Below are 14,112 nucleotides of genomic sequence, written 5' to 3'. Positions count from 1 at the left end.
CCAGCAGAATCACCACAACTACCAGCAGCACCACCACAACTACCAGCAGCAGCAGCACCACCACAACTACCAGCAGCACCACCACAACTACCAGCAGCAGCACCACAACTACCAGCAGAATCACCACAACTACCAGCAGCACCACCACAACTACCAGCAGCAGCAGCACCACCACAACTACCAGCAGCACCACCACAACTACCAGCAGCAGCACCACAACTACCAGCAGCACCACAACTACCAGCAGCACCACCACAACTACCAGCAGCACCACAACTACCAGCAGCACCACCACAACTACCAGCAGCACCACAACTACCAGCAGCACCACAACTACCAGCAGCACCACCACAACTACCAGCAGCACCACAACTACCAGCAGCACCACAACTACCAGCAGCACCACCACAACTACCAGCAGCACCACAACTACCAGCAGCACCACAACTACCAGCAGCACCACCACAACTACCAGCAGCACCACCACAACTACCAGCAGCACCACCACAACTACCAGCAACAGCAGCAGCACCACAACTACCAGCAGCAGCAGCACCACCACAACTACCAGCAGCACCACCACAACTACCAGCAGCACCACCACAACTACCAGCAACAGCAGCACCACCACAACTACCAGCAGCAGCACCACAACTACCAGCAGCAGCAGCAGCACCACAACTACCAGCAGCAGCAGCACCACAACTACCAGCAGCAGCACCACAACTACCAGCAGCACCACAACTACCAGCAGCACCACCACAACTACCAGCAGCACCACAACTACCAGCAGCACCACCACAACTACCAGCAGCACCACCACAACTACCAGCAGCAGCACCACAACTACCAGCAGCACCACAACTACCAGCAGCAGCACCACAACTACCAGCAGCACCACAACTACCAGCAGCAGCACCACAACTACCAGCAGCACCACAACTACCAGCAGCAGCACCACAACTACCAGCAGCACCACAACTACCAGCAGCACCACAACTACCAGCAGCAGCACCACAACTACCAGCAGCAGCAGCACCACAACTACCAGCAGCAGCACCACCACAACTACCACCAGCGGCAGGGCGTCTCCAATGCCACGCTGCACGCGCCATGAGCGGCCCCGGCGCGGCCTCTGAGCTCCCTGCGCTCCCTGCGCTGAGTCTCGCGGCGAACGGAACGCGGCCCGCGGCGCCATGGAACCTCTCGGCGCCGGGGTCGTGGCCGGGGGCCGGGCTCGGGCCCGAGCTGGGGCCCGAGCTGGGGTCGGGGCTGGCCTCGGCCGAGGAGGAGGGGGACGCGGGTCGTGCTGCGGCGGCGGTCCCCCTGCAGCACAACTACGCGGCGCTGACGCTGGGGGTGGCGCTCATCGCGGTCATCATCCTGGGCAACGTCCTCGTGTGCCTGAGCGTGTTCACGGAGAAGGCGCTCAAGACGGCCACCAACTACTTCATCGTGAGCCTCGCCGTGGCAGACCTCCTGCTCGCCGTGCTCGTGCTGCCGCTCTACGTCTACGCAGAGGTGCGTCCCAAGGTGGTGCTGCCGTGGTGGTGGTGGTGGTGGAGATGGATGTCGCTTTGTGACAGTGTAGGTCAGGGGTCGGCAACCAAAATAACAAGAAGAGCCATTTCTTTCCAATTCGGTACAAAATTCAGTATTTCAAGAGCCGCAATGCATCTATGTACATACGTACATATCGTCAAGAAGCAGCCCATAAAGAGCCGCATGCGGCTCCGGAGCCGTAGGTTGCCGACCCCTGGTGTAGGTGATGGAGGAGATGGTGGTGCTGGTGGGTGGTGGTGATGATGACAGTTTGGATGACATTACGTGATATCGGAAGTGATGGAGGTGAGCAGTGGTGATGGAGCTGGCAAAGATAGATGACGCTTGGTGCGAATGGTGGTCGTGGTGGTGATGGAGGTGGTGGTAGTGGTGGTGGTGTGGGGAGCGGTAGTGTAGCGGTTAGCGCTACGCTGCGCTACGAACCTGGCAACCCGAGTTCGATTCCCGCTCACGGCCAACACCAGTGACGATTATCTGAACCGGTCCCGGACCTCCCCGAGGTCGACTCAACCTCAAATGAGTTCCCGGTGCAATGTGTAAACATCGCCACTGGGAAGACAAAGGCGGCCAGGCGTGGGGTTGGCCACCCAACCCCTCGTGTGCCGTGCCGGCTTTCATAGGTGCTCGCTAACAGGACTTGCCCCTACAGTCTGTTAAGGCTATACGGGGGATCTTTTTTTGGTAGTGGTGGTGATGGAGGTGGTGGATGTAATCGTGGACAGTTGGTCGTCCTGGTGATGTTGAGTTGAGAGGCGCCTAATAAGTGTCAATTATGATAATTATTATTAAGTAGGTGGTTCGGGTTGATTATTAATGTGACGGGGGATGGGTTAGGACGGTTGCGGTGGTTACGGTGGAGGTTCGTGATGATGGCGATGGTATTAGGTGGTGGTAGTAATGTATGTACGTTTCACTTCTTTCGCACCGTACGGAGTCAACCCTTCCAATAGGCGGTACGGGGAAGAGCAACAAACTGATGTTCGTGATGACGACGTTGTGGTGGTTAGGGCTGATGGCGATGGTTGGTGGTCGTGGTAATTGTGGTTGGTGATGATAAGATGATTGTGACGACGACGACTACGATGGTGGTAGTTGGTGGAAGTGGTGGTGGCGATGATGGTGATAACGACAACGACGCTGATGATGATACTGTGTAGCCGGTAGACGTGACGTGGACGGCGGTGACGTACATGATGATGACGCCGATGTCTCTACGCACCTCGCGCGCTACGGAACACGTTGCGGCCTCTAACACCGCCTCAACTGCATCTCCACCACAATCCCTAGAGATGTCCCCTGGTATCTCCACCACAACGAGATCACAATCTCTAGAGATGTACCCTGGTATCTCCACCACAATGCATCACAACATTGGGCAGATTCCTTGCACCGGTGGACAGTTAAGGGCAATCAACAGTGCGCTTGCTGCTGGCACCAATCATCATTAGCACCACAGGCGAAAGCATTTTCTGAAGCCACCTCTACTTGAACCTTTGGGTATCTGTGCAGGTCTGTTGGCCTCTGTGTAAGTATGCGAGTCTCCGTATGAGTCTGTATCTCAAATCACGGACCGCATGGTAACGCCGCCACCCGCTGTGTTCATTCGTCGGCAGTATGCCAGATATTTTCACCGTGAAGCCATCTATAGTTGAGTCTGTGGCTCTCTATGTAGGTCCATCGGTCTCTATGTGAGCCTGTGAGTCTCCACGTGAGTCTACATCGCAAACCGCGGAGCGCGTAGCAGCACCGCTGCCCACTTCCAGCATCCGCTGGCGATACAGATTCCCATCACGAGGCCACTCCTGGAGCCCTCTCCCCGCTCGCCCCCCCCCCGCACCACGAGCGGCACCTGGACGAGAGGGCGCGCCTGGGGCTTCGTGACCGCTGTCCGCACTGCCCGGGTCGCTGCTCTTAATTGAAAGGCGCCGCGGCGCGAGGAGCGGCTTCTCTGATTGATGGCCAAGCCGTGATCCGTGAGGCGCGGGGCCACTGGCAAGGCCGCGCTGCGCGCTCGGTGGAGCCAAGTAATGTGGGATGAGGTGACATCTTAATTGATCATGATGATGAGGGTGATTGATAGTCGCCCATAATCATTATCATCGGAGCGTTGAGGCTTAATTACCTGGGTGTGACGCCATGCCCATGGAGTCTGACATCACCTTCCCTCCCCGCCCGTTCGCCACTGTTACCCCCCCCCGTTCTCTGCAGTTTCTGGGGGGCACGTGGACCCTGAGCACGGCTCTGTGCGACGCGCTCATGACGATGGACGTGATGCTGTGCACTGCCTCCATCTTCAACTTGTGCGCGATAAGTGTGGACAGGTGGGGGTCATCTCCATCGCGGTCATCATCGACAGTAGCAGCATCGTCACTAGCAGTAGCAGTAGCATCATCATCAGCAGCATCAGCAACAGCAGCAGTAGCATCATCAGCAGCAACAGCAGTAGCATCATCATCAGCAGCATCATCAGCAGCAGCAGTAGCATCATCATAAGCATCAGTAGCAGCAGTAGCATCGTCACCAGCAGCATTAGAAGCATTGTCATCATCAACAGCAGAATCATCATCAGGAGTTGCTGTCGGAGGATGATCATCAGTAGCATCATCATCAGCAGCAGCAGCGGTATTTGTCAAGGTTTGGCCACGCACTGCTGCGGCGTCAGTGTCTCTGCTTCTGCGGCAGCAGGAACGGGTGAGAGGCGAATGTGGCCGAAGCTCAGTGCCTCCTCAAACAACCCGGGGCCATGGCCACTCACCACACTCACCCCACACAATCACCACACTTACCACACACCCTCACCACACACACAGCCCACTCACCACACACACTCACCACACACACAGCCCACTCACCACACTCACCCCACTCACCCCACACACACAGCCCACTCACCACACTCACCCCACACACAGCCCACTCGCCACACTCACGACACTCACCCCACACACAGCCCACTCACCCCACACACAGCCCACTCACCCCACACACAGCCCACTCGCCACACTCACCACACTCACCACACACGCTCACCACACTCACCCCACACACTCACCCCACACACTCACCCCACACACTCACCCCACACACTCACCTCACGCACCACATTCACCCCATACACTCACCACACTCGCCACACTCACCACACACACAGCCCACTCACCACACTCACCACACTCACCACACTCACTCACCACACACACAGCCCACTCACCACGCTCACGACTCTCACCCAACTCAACCCACGCCGCATCTCAGGGTGAGGTGGGCATCACGTGAGAGTTGCCTCTCATCTCGGAAGAGCGCACAACGCGCTCGGTGCTGCAATTGTAATTGGCTGTTGCGTCGGGTGGAGGAGGGTGTACGACGCAACATTTACACCTCCGCGATTTGTGTTCAAGCAAAGCCTCTCCCGGCCTCGCGTGGGTGCGGGGTGGTGGGTGGTGGTGGTGATGAGGTGGTGGTGGTGGTGAGGTGGTGGTGGTGAGGTGGTGGTGGTGGTGGTGAGGTGGTGGTGGTGAGGTGGTGGTGGTGAGGTGGTGGTGGTGAGGTGGTGGTGAGGTGGTGGTGGTGAGGTGATGGTGGTGAGGTGGTGGTGGTGGTGAGGTGGTGGTGGTGGGTGGTGGTGGTGGTGAGGTGATGGTGGTGAGGTGGTGGTGAGGTGGTGGTGGTGAGGTGGTAGTGAGGTGGTGGTGATGAGGTGGTGGTGGTGGGTGGTGGTGGTGAGGTGATGGTGGTGGTGAGGTGGTGGTGAGGTGGTGGTGATGATGAGGTGGTGGTGGTGAGGTGGTGGTGGTGGTGAGGTGGTAGTGGTGAGGTGATGGTGGTGAGGTGGTGGTGGTGAGGTGGTGGTGAGGTGGTGGTGATGAGGTGGTGGTGGTGAGGTGGTGGTGGTGAGGTGATGGTGGTGAGGTGGTGGTGGTGAGGTGGTGGTGAGGTGGTGATGAGGTGGTGGTGGTGAGGTGGTGGTGAGGTGATGGTGGTGAGGTGGTGGTGGTGAGGTGATGGTGGTGAGGTGGTGGTGGTGAGGTGATGGTGGTGGTGGTGAGGTGGTGGTGGTGAGGTGGTGGTGGTGAGGTGGTGGTGGTGAGGTGGTGGTGATGAGGTGGTGGTGGTGAGGTGATGGTGGTGAGGTGGTGGTGGTGAGGTGATGGTGGTGAGGTGGTGGTGAGGTGGTGGTGGTGAGGTGATGGTGGTGAGGTGGTGGTGGTGAGGTGATGGTGGTGGTGAGGTGGTGGTGATGAGGTGGTGGTGGTGAGGTGATGGTGGTGAGGTGATGGTGGTGAGGTGGTGGTGGTGAGGTGGTGGTGGTGAGGTGGTGGTGAGGTGGTGGTGAGGTGATGGTGGTGAGGTGGTGATGGTGGTGGTGAGGTGGTGGTGGTGAGGTGGTGGTGGTGGTGAGGTGGTGGTGAGGTGGTGGTGGTGGTTGTCCACAGGTATATCGCCGTGGTGGTGCCCTTCCAGTACAACCGCAGCCGCTTCGGCTGCCGCCAGCTGGTGCTCATCGGCGCCACGTGGGTGCTGTCGCTCGGCGTCGCCAGCCCCGTCATCTTCGGCCTCAACGACGTGGAGCGCCGCGACCCGGCCGTGTGCCGCCTGGAGAGCAGCAGCTTCGTGCTCTACTCGTCCGTGTGCTCCTTCTTCGTGCCCTGCCCCATCATGCTGGCGCTCTACTACTGGATCCTGCGCGGACTCCGGCGGTGGCGCCGCTCCCGAAGGAGCCGGAGCCGGGCCGACGGTTCGGGCCGCGGCCCCCGCGAAGCGCGCAAGGCCGGGGCCGGCGCTGCGGCGGCACCGGCGGCACCGGCGGGGGGGGAGGCGCTGGGGAATGGTCGAGGGAGGGCGCCCCCCCTGCGAGGGGACGCTGGGGGTAGATTCGAGCAGCAGCAGCAGCAGCAGCAGAATGCGGGGTACCTCCCCGGCCCTGCTGCTGTTGCCTTCCTCTCTCGGGGGGCCCCGACGCCGAGCCCCCCGGCAGGAGGAGGAGGAGATGGGGTCTCGTGCGCGGCGGCGGCGGGGCCCCCGAGTGTCGACATCCCCCGGGCGGACGATGAAGAGGAGGAGGAGGAGGAGCACCCGGAGGGACACAGCGGGGGTCCCTGCGGGGGGGGTCTGCCCCCCGCACAGGGACCCCGGACGAGAAGGGGTCGGGGCGGGGAGCGGCCGTGCCGGGGCGGGCGGAGAATGAGCGGCAGGGAGCAGAAGGCGATGCGGGTGCTGCCCATTGTAGTAGGTGAGTGGCGTGGTAGGTGAGTGGCGTGGTAGGTGAGTGGCGTGGTAGGTGAGTGGAGTGGTAGGTGAGTGGAGTGGTAGGTGAGTGGCGTGGTAGGTGAGTGGCGTGGTAGGTGAGTGGAGTGGTAGGTGAGTGGCGTGGTAGGTGAGTGGCGTGGTAGGTGAGTGGCGTGGTAGGTGAGTGGCGTGGTAGGTGAGTGGAGTGGTAGGTGAGTGGCGTGGTAGGTGAGTGGAGTGGTAGGTGAGTGGCATGGTAGGTGAGTGGAGTGGTATGTGAGTGGCGTGGTAGGTGAGTGGAGTGGTAGGTGAGTGGAGTGGTAGGTGAGTGGTGCGGTAGGTGAGTGGCGAGGTAGGTGAGTGGCGTGGTAGGTGAGTGGAGTGGTAGGTGAGTGGAGTGGTAGGTGAGTGGCGTGGTAGGTGAGTGGCGTGGTAGGTGAGTGGCGTGGTAGGTGAGTGGAGTGGTAGGTGAGTGGCGTGGTAGGTGAGTGGAGTGGTAGGTGAGTGGCATGGTAGGTGAGTGGAGTGGTATGTGAGTGGCGTGGTAGGTGAGTGGAGTGGTAGGTGAGTGGAGTGGTAGGTGAGTGGCGTGGTAGGTGAGTGGAGTGGTAGGTGAGTGGAGTGGTAGGTGAGTGGAGTGGTAGGTGAGTGGCGTGGTAGGTGAGTGGAGTGGTAGGTGAGTGGAGTGGTAGGTGAGTGGAGTGGTAGGTGAGTGGCGAGGTAGGTGAGTGGCATGGTAGGTGAGTGGAGTGGTAGGTGAGTGGAGTGGTAGGTGAGTGGCGTGGTAGGTGAGTGGAGTGGTAGGTGAGTGGAGTGGTAGGTGAGTGGAGTGGTAGGTGAGTGGTGTGGTAGGTGAGTGGAGTGGTAGGTGAGTGGAGTGGTAGGTGAGTGGAGTGGTAGGTGAGTGGCGAGGTAGGTGAGTGGCATGGTAGGTGAGTGGAGTGGTAGGTGAGTGGAGTGGTAGGTGAGTGGCGTGGTAGGTGAGTGGAGTGGTAGGTGAGTGGAGTGGTAGGTGAGTGGAGTGGTAGGTGAGTGGCGTGGTAGGTGAGTGGAGTGGTAGGTGAGTGGAGTGGTAGGTGAGTGGTGCGGTAGGTGAGTGGCGTGGTAGGTGAGTGGCGTGGTAGGTGAGTGGCGTGGTAGGTGAGTGGCGTGGTAGGTGAGTGGAGTGGTAGGTGAGTGGCGTGGTAGGTGAGTGGAGTGGTAGGTGAGTGGCGTGGTAGGTGAGTGGAGTGGTATGTTAGTGGCGTGGTAGGTGAGTGGAGTGGTAGGTGAGTGGAGTGGTAGGTGAGTGGCGTGGTAGGTGAGTGGAGTGGTAGGTGAGTGGCGAGGTAGGTGAGTGGCATGGTAGGTGAGTGGAGTGGTAGGTGAGTGGAGTGGTAGGTGAGTGGCGTGGTAGGTGAGTGGAGTGGTAGGTGAGTCCCTGTGGTTTCTACTTCGGATTTTGATTGAACTCGGTTGACCAGGGTAGCGAGGTTGATGGTCGCAGCCAGGTAACGATCGCACACAAAACATTCCCCAAATTACTTTTCACTTAACTCGGCTTCTGCGACGTGTCGGGGAGCGGGTTATGTTGTTGCTGCTGAGGTTTCAACAGAGACGCTCCCCTCTCAGCAGGGATTGTGAACAGTCGCAGCGCCCACCCAGAGTTTACGAGCAGCAATCGCAGGGCTCTCAAAAGTAGTTCTGCCATATCAACTTTCCGAGGCCGTTCTCGAACGCGGGGCGAGGCTACGCTGCTCTCTGGGTGAGCTCCCAATGTACGCGTCTCTGTCTCCCCACCGTACGGTGAACTTCTTTCGCACCGTACGGCGCGAACCGTGCTAATCGGTGGTACGGGGGAAGGACAACAAACTCCGTAGCTCATGTCACGCCACGCGCCACCTGTCAGCCAGGACCTATATCAGCTGTCACCTGCAGCCTAACCAACCCGTCAGCTGTCGCCTGACACGTGACAGCTGCCGCCCGTCATTGTTGTTAAGCCGATACCATCGCACCTTTGGCGCGCCACGTGTGTGCTGCCACCTGTCACGCGTCTCGCACCTCACCTGTAACTTGCCACGTGTCACCCGCCGCCCAGCAACTTTTGTTTCAGCTGGGGAGGTGTCAGGGCGCACGGTGCGTGCGTGGTGGGGGCAGGGCAAGGGGTGAGGAGGCGCGGTGGTGGTGGAGGAGGGATGAGAGGAAGGGAGGGAAGCGATCGGTATAAAGGGAAATTATTCCTTTTGATATCTAAAGGGGAGCGATGCCGATATTGAGCGGGGCGGGGGGGGCAAAACCACTCGGCTTTGATGTCGCCATGGACCGGGGGTGGGGTCGCCGCGTCGGGAACCGTCGACGCCTCGAGATTTGCAATCCCCCCCCCCCCACTGCGTCGTTAATTACGAGCGTCACGCTCCAGCGAGGGGAGGGGGTGCTGATGGTGGTCGCGGGATTTAAAACCTCGCTGTGACTGCGCCTCGCGCGGCGCCACTCGGGGAACGAGCGCCGCGGCCCTCGTAGCCTGGGTAACGCCTGTGCCGTGACACACGTGTACCTGAGAACGCGTGTACCCGGGCACGCGTGTGCCTGGGCACGAGTGTACCTGGACACACGTGTACCTGAGAACGCGTGTACCTGGGCACGCGTGTACCTGGGCACGCGTGTACCTGGGCACGCGTGTACCTGGGCACGCGTGTACCTGGGCACGAGTGTACCTGGACACACGTGTACCTGAGAACGCGTGTACCTGGACACACGTGTACCTGAGAACGCGTGTACCTGGGCACGCGTGTACCTGGGCACGCGTGTACCTGGGCACGAGTGTACCTGGACACACGTGTACCTGAGAACGCGTGTACCTGGGCACGCGTGTACCTGGGCACGAGTGTACCTGGGCACACCTTGTCATGGGCATGCCTGGAAGAGCATGGCTGGGGTGCAGGAAGGGCACGGCTCTCGATCGATCAATCGATTGATCGATCAATCGATCGATGCGCAACGCGCAGCAGCCGTGACGTGCGTGGGCCTCCCACGCGGAGCGCAGGGAACTCGATCGGTGACCAAAGGGGGACACGGCGCTCCGTGTTCCGTTTACATTTTACTTCTCCCAGTATTTCATGCCAATGGCTTGTGCTGCCGTGGCACGAGATGCAATGTCCCGCCCAGAGCCCTCCGAGAGCCGTGCCGTCACCGCGTTCTCTGTGCTAGGGAACGAATTGCCCGAGGAAGCAGATTTCGCAGAACTACCGCTGCGAGATGTCTTCAACTCGTGACCTTAATTTGTTTTAAACATTCCACACATCAGGGGGTGCTGACGTTCCCACGCACGCTACCGCGGAGACGAGTTCACCGCGCGGCAGTCAACCCGACGTTTTCATTCTCAGAGAGGTGTTGCTGCGCCTGTCGCGGCGAACAGGGCTGCTACTCTCAGCTGCTGCTTTGAGCGAGTGAGTTGGCGGGCGAGTGAGTAGGTGGGGGGAGTTAATGAGCGAGCGAGCGAGCGAGTGGGTGAGTGAGTTAGCGAGTGCATGGTCAAGTGAGTTGTTGAGTTAAGTGAACGGCCGAGCGAGTGAGTGTGGGTGGTTTGGTGACTATATTGATGGGTGAATGGGCAAGTGAGTGAGTGACAGAGTGAGCAGTTTATAGAATTGCCGAGTAGCTTGAAGCAAATGAATGGCCGAGCAAACGAGTGATCGCGTGGGTGGGTGAGTCGCTGAGTGAAAGACTGACGCGGGTGGGCGATCGAGTGAGTTGGGGACTGCGCGGGTGAGCCTCGTCTCCTCCTGCCCCCCCCCTCCCCAGGAGTGTTCCTCGCCTGCTGGACGCCCTTCTTCGTGGTGCACGTGACGCACGCGCTCTGCGCAGAGTGCGGCGTCAGCGAGGCGCTCGTGAGCGTCGTCACGTGGCTCGGCTACGTGAACAGCGCCGTGAACCCCATCATCTACACGGCCTTCAACGCCGAGTTCCGCGGCGTCTTCCGCAAGGTGCTCTGCTGCCGCTCCGCCTCGTAGGGAGCCACGCGCCTCCACTCAGGGGCCCGGGGACCCGCGGAAGAATGCCACGTGGGGACCCCCCCCCCCACCGCGTCACCATCCGCCGGCCCCTTGTGGGGGTTTTCTCTCGTGCGAGGCCCAGCGGCTCCCCCACTGGGCGGCTCTGGGTGTGTGCACAAACAACCACCCCACAAAGACAAAGATCCCCCGTATAACCTTAACAGACTGGAGGGGCAAGTGCTGTTAGCGGGCACCCTTGAAGGCCGGAACGGCACACGAGGGGGTAAGTGGCCAGTACCACGCCCGACCGCCTTTGTCTCCCCAGTGACAATGTTTACACACTTCACCAGGTACTCATGTGATACTTAATTCGATCTCGGGGAGGTCCAGAACCGGTTCAGATAATCGCCACTGGTATTGGCCGTGAGCGGGAATGGAACCCGGGTCGCCGGGTTTGTAGCGCAGCGTAGCGCTACCACTACACTACCACTCCCCACTCACCCATCCACACACCCCTACACGTACACACATCCATCCACACACCCACACACGGACACAACACCGCTTTCTCACCGTCACTCCAAGCACCTCGTCATCCTCTCCACTCGTCTTTTGAATCTTCTCCCAACGTTGCTGCGCTGATTTATATCGAAATCCGCTTCTGCTCTGATCCTGAATCAAGTGGCAGTCAGCGAGTGACTGATTTGCATAATTTACAATTTATTTATTGTTGCCGTCGTTATTTACTTACAATCCATTGACATCGAGTCGGGGGCTATATGCTATGTAGAGAAACTCGACCGCGGAGAAAACCCGGATAGCGAAGCAAAGAAACTCCGGCGTGGAACGGAGAAACTTTGGCGTGGAATATTTTAAAAACTTCGGAATGGAGTCGAGAAAACGTGGGATGGACAAAGAACTCTGGCACGGAGCCGATACATCCCAGCGACTGCAAACTGTAAACCCTGACATGGAGCCATTAAACTCTGGCAACCGGAGACGAGGAACTCCGGAATGGAGCAGACAAACACCGTCGTGGAGCCGAGAAGCTCTGGCATCAGGAGCTCCGCGGGAGTGGAGCTTCGGTAATGTGAAGTCTCGGCTCCCACGGCCTCACCTCCCTTCACAAAGAGGAAGACTCCGCCCCCCCCCCCAGCGACCCCTCTACCCCGCCAAGGCTGCATCAACCCCACAGTTCACACACGTGGCCGGGGACGGTAACCCCCTTCACTGGATCCCCTTTGGCCCCGGTGTGTGGAGGTGTCCCCGGGGCCCCCCTGGGGTCGGTGTGCGCTGCGGCTTTCGTGGTTTTGTCCTGTGCGGTGAGTGTCGGGAGAATAACATTCAAGGTGATTAATTCTAGATTTGAAGTTTTCGTGACTGCAAGGATCCGTACTCTTTGTTTTTTTCGGTAAAGTCACGTAGGTGAAAACAAAATAAAAACTAAATTAAATCACGACGTTTCGGAGGCAACACAAGCCTCGGTGATTGGCTACCGCACAGATCACCGCCGTTTCTTACAAACGGCGGCGGTCGTGGTGGTGACGATGCTGGGGGTGTTTCTAGTTATGTATAGGCGGTCATTGTGGCGTTGATGGTCGTGATAGTGATGAAGACGTTGGTGGTGGTTGATTAGTATTGGTGCTCGTGGCGATGACGATCCTGCTGGTGGTATGATGATGGTGTGATGACAAGACAGACTCCTACACACATTGAGCACGCGTCTTGCTGCTGCTGCCGCTGCTGTTGTTGTTGCTGCTGCTGTTGTTGTTGTTGCTGTTGTTGCTGTTGCTGCTGCTGTTGCTGTTGTTGCTGTTGTTGCTGCTGTTGCTGCTGTTGTTGTTGCTGCTGCCGCTGCTGCTGTTGTTGCTGCTGCTCGGAACATTCAATCGCTGTCTCCGTCGACTTCGAGCTTCCTCGGGAGCCACGACCCCGTGTCCATTCTCGGGGAATCAAAAACAAAAGCAAGAGCGGCTGTCGTTCACGAAGACAGCCGCACACTCCCATCATGCACTTGTCGACTTGGACACGTGGGCGGACACCTGGTCACCCCGTCCACCGGTCGCGGATTTATCGGTTGACGTGTTCACCCGCTTACCTGGTGCCGTTTGTACACACTGGCATCTCTGTTCGCTCGATCACCTTCGCACCTGTTGACGCGATCAGCCGCTCGTGTGGTTCACCTTCGCACATACAGTACAGACTTGGACACCCGTTCATTCGTTGTTCACCTCTTCATTTGTTCACTTTGAGAGCTCTCCACCCGTTTACCTGTTCGTGTGTTTGCGTTGACACTTTTTCATCTCAACACCGGTCCATCGTGTTCACGGGACACCTTCTCACCTGGACACTGTCCACGCGTTCACTTCGGCAATCACCCCCCCACCCTCCTCCGAGCCGCACGCTCGGTGCCCCCACCTCGCCCCCCCCCACCTCGCCCCCCCCCCACCTCGCCCCCCCCTCACCTCGCCCCCCCTCACCTCGCCCCCCTTCACCTCTGCCGCCACCACCCCCACACCACTGCCGCTCCTCCTCCCCTCCGAACCATCACCAAACATCACGACCTGCCCAGCGCATGGCCGGCAAATCGCCACCCTCAACTCCATCGCAGCTCCTGCCTCGGCACGGACACTCCCGCGAGCGACTGAGTTCGTGATGAGTTCCAGTGAGGAGTTCCAGTGATGAGTTCGTGGCTGTGTGTGATGGTGATTGAGTAGCTTGTTGTCATTTTCGAATTTGGCACATGTTCGACCGGGACACCTGCACGCAGTGACCGACGCTTGCGATTACGTCACGGGATCTTTAACGTCGACCGTGACGTATTGGCGAACGAGGATCGGTCTGCGCGCGTCTATCGAGGAATGCCACAGTCCGTGGTGAGACTCGCGAGATAGAAATGTCGACTCTGAGCGAATGAGTGATCGAGCGGTTTAAAGTCTAACAATGTTCTGAGAGGGTTCGTAAGCTGAGAAAGTGGCGCAAATGCAGTGGATCACAGTTGAGATTCTGGGTACGCTAAACTCATGGTTTCAGCCCACGCGTGATTAATCCGGGATCTCAAGTGCAGTAAATTGATGGTCTGCAAAAAAATCCCTCCGGGGCCGTCGTCGTTTTGTCGCCCCGCGTGGCCGCAGCGAGGATCGCCTCCGAGCTCTGAGGACGATGCAAGTCCACAACCAGCACCACCACCAACCAGCACCACCACCAACCAGCACCACCACCAACCAGCACCACCACCAACCAGCACCACCACCACCAACCGGCACCACCACCAACCACCATCACCGACCAGCACCACCACCAACCAGCACCACCACCACCAACTACCAGCACCACCAGTCAGCACCACCAA

At 59.0% G+C, this 14,112-nt stretch overlaps 1 protein-coding gene across 1 annotated transcript; it reads left to right on the top strand.

Moving 5' to 3' along the window:
• The first annotated feature begins 1,113 nt into the window (after nt 1–1,113).
• LOC144720467 (D(4) dopamine receptor-like) lies at nt 1,114–10,860 on the top strand. The gene is made up of 4 exons (XM_078597269.1): nt 1,114–1,521; nt 3,772–3,884; nt 5,997–6,793; nt 10,570–10,860. Exons 1-4 carry the CDS (start codon nt 1,114–1,116, stop codon nt 10,776–10,778), a joined length of 1,527 nt encoding a protein of 508 aa, XP_078453395.1. The 3' UTR covers nt 10,779–10,860.
• The last annotated feature ends 3,252 nt before the right edge of the window (nt 10,861–14,112 follow it).

Source organism: Lampetra planeri, chromosome 8 (genome assembly GCF_965212315.1).
Source record: "Lampetra planeri chromosome 8, kcLamPlan1.2.h2, whole genome shotgun sequence".
NCBI lineage: Eukaryota > Metazoa > Chordata > Hyperoartia > Petromyzontiformes > Petromyzontidae > Lampetra > Lampetra planeri.
This window is presented reverse-complemented; position numbering and strand designations above follow the sequence as displayed.

What these genes read in the sequence shown, in the direction of transcription:
- LOC144720467 (XM_078597269.1), top strand. Translation starts at nt 1,114, where the DNA reads ATGAGCGGCCCCGGCGCGGCCTCTGAGCTCCCTGCGCTCCCTGCGCTG. An exon ending in CGCTCTACGTCTACGCAGAG is followed by an intron (nt 1,522 to 3,771) that starts GTGCGTCCCAAG and finishes CGTTCTCTGCAG; the next exon opens with TTTCTGGGGGGCACGTGGAC. An exon ending in TGCGCGATAAGTGTGGACAG is followed by an intron (nt 3,885 to 5,996) that starts GTGGGGGTCATC and finishes GGTTGTCCACAG; the next exon opens with GTATATCGCCGTGGTGGTGC.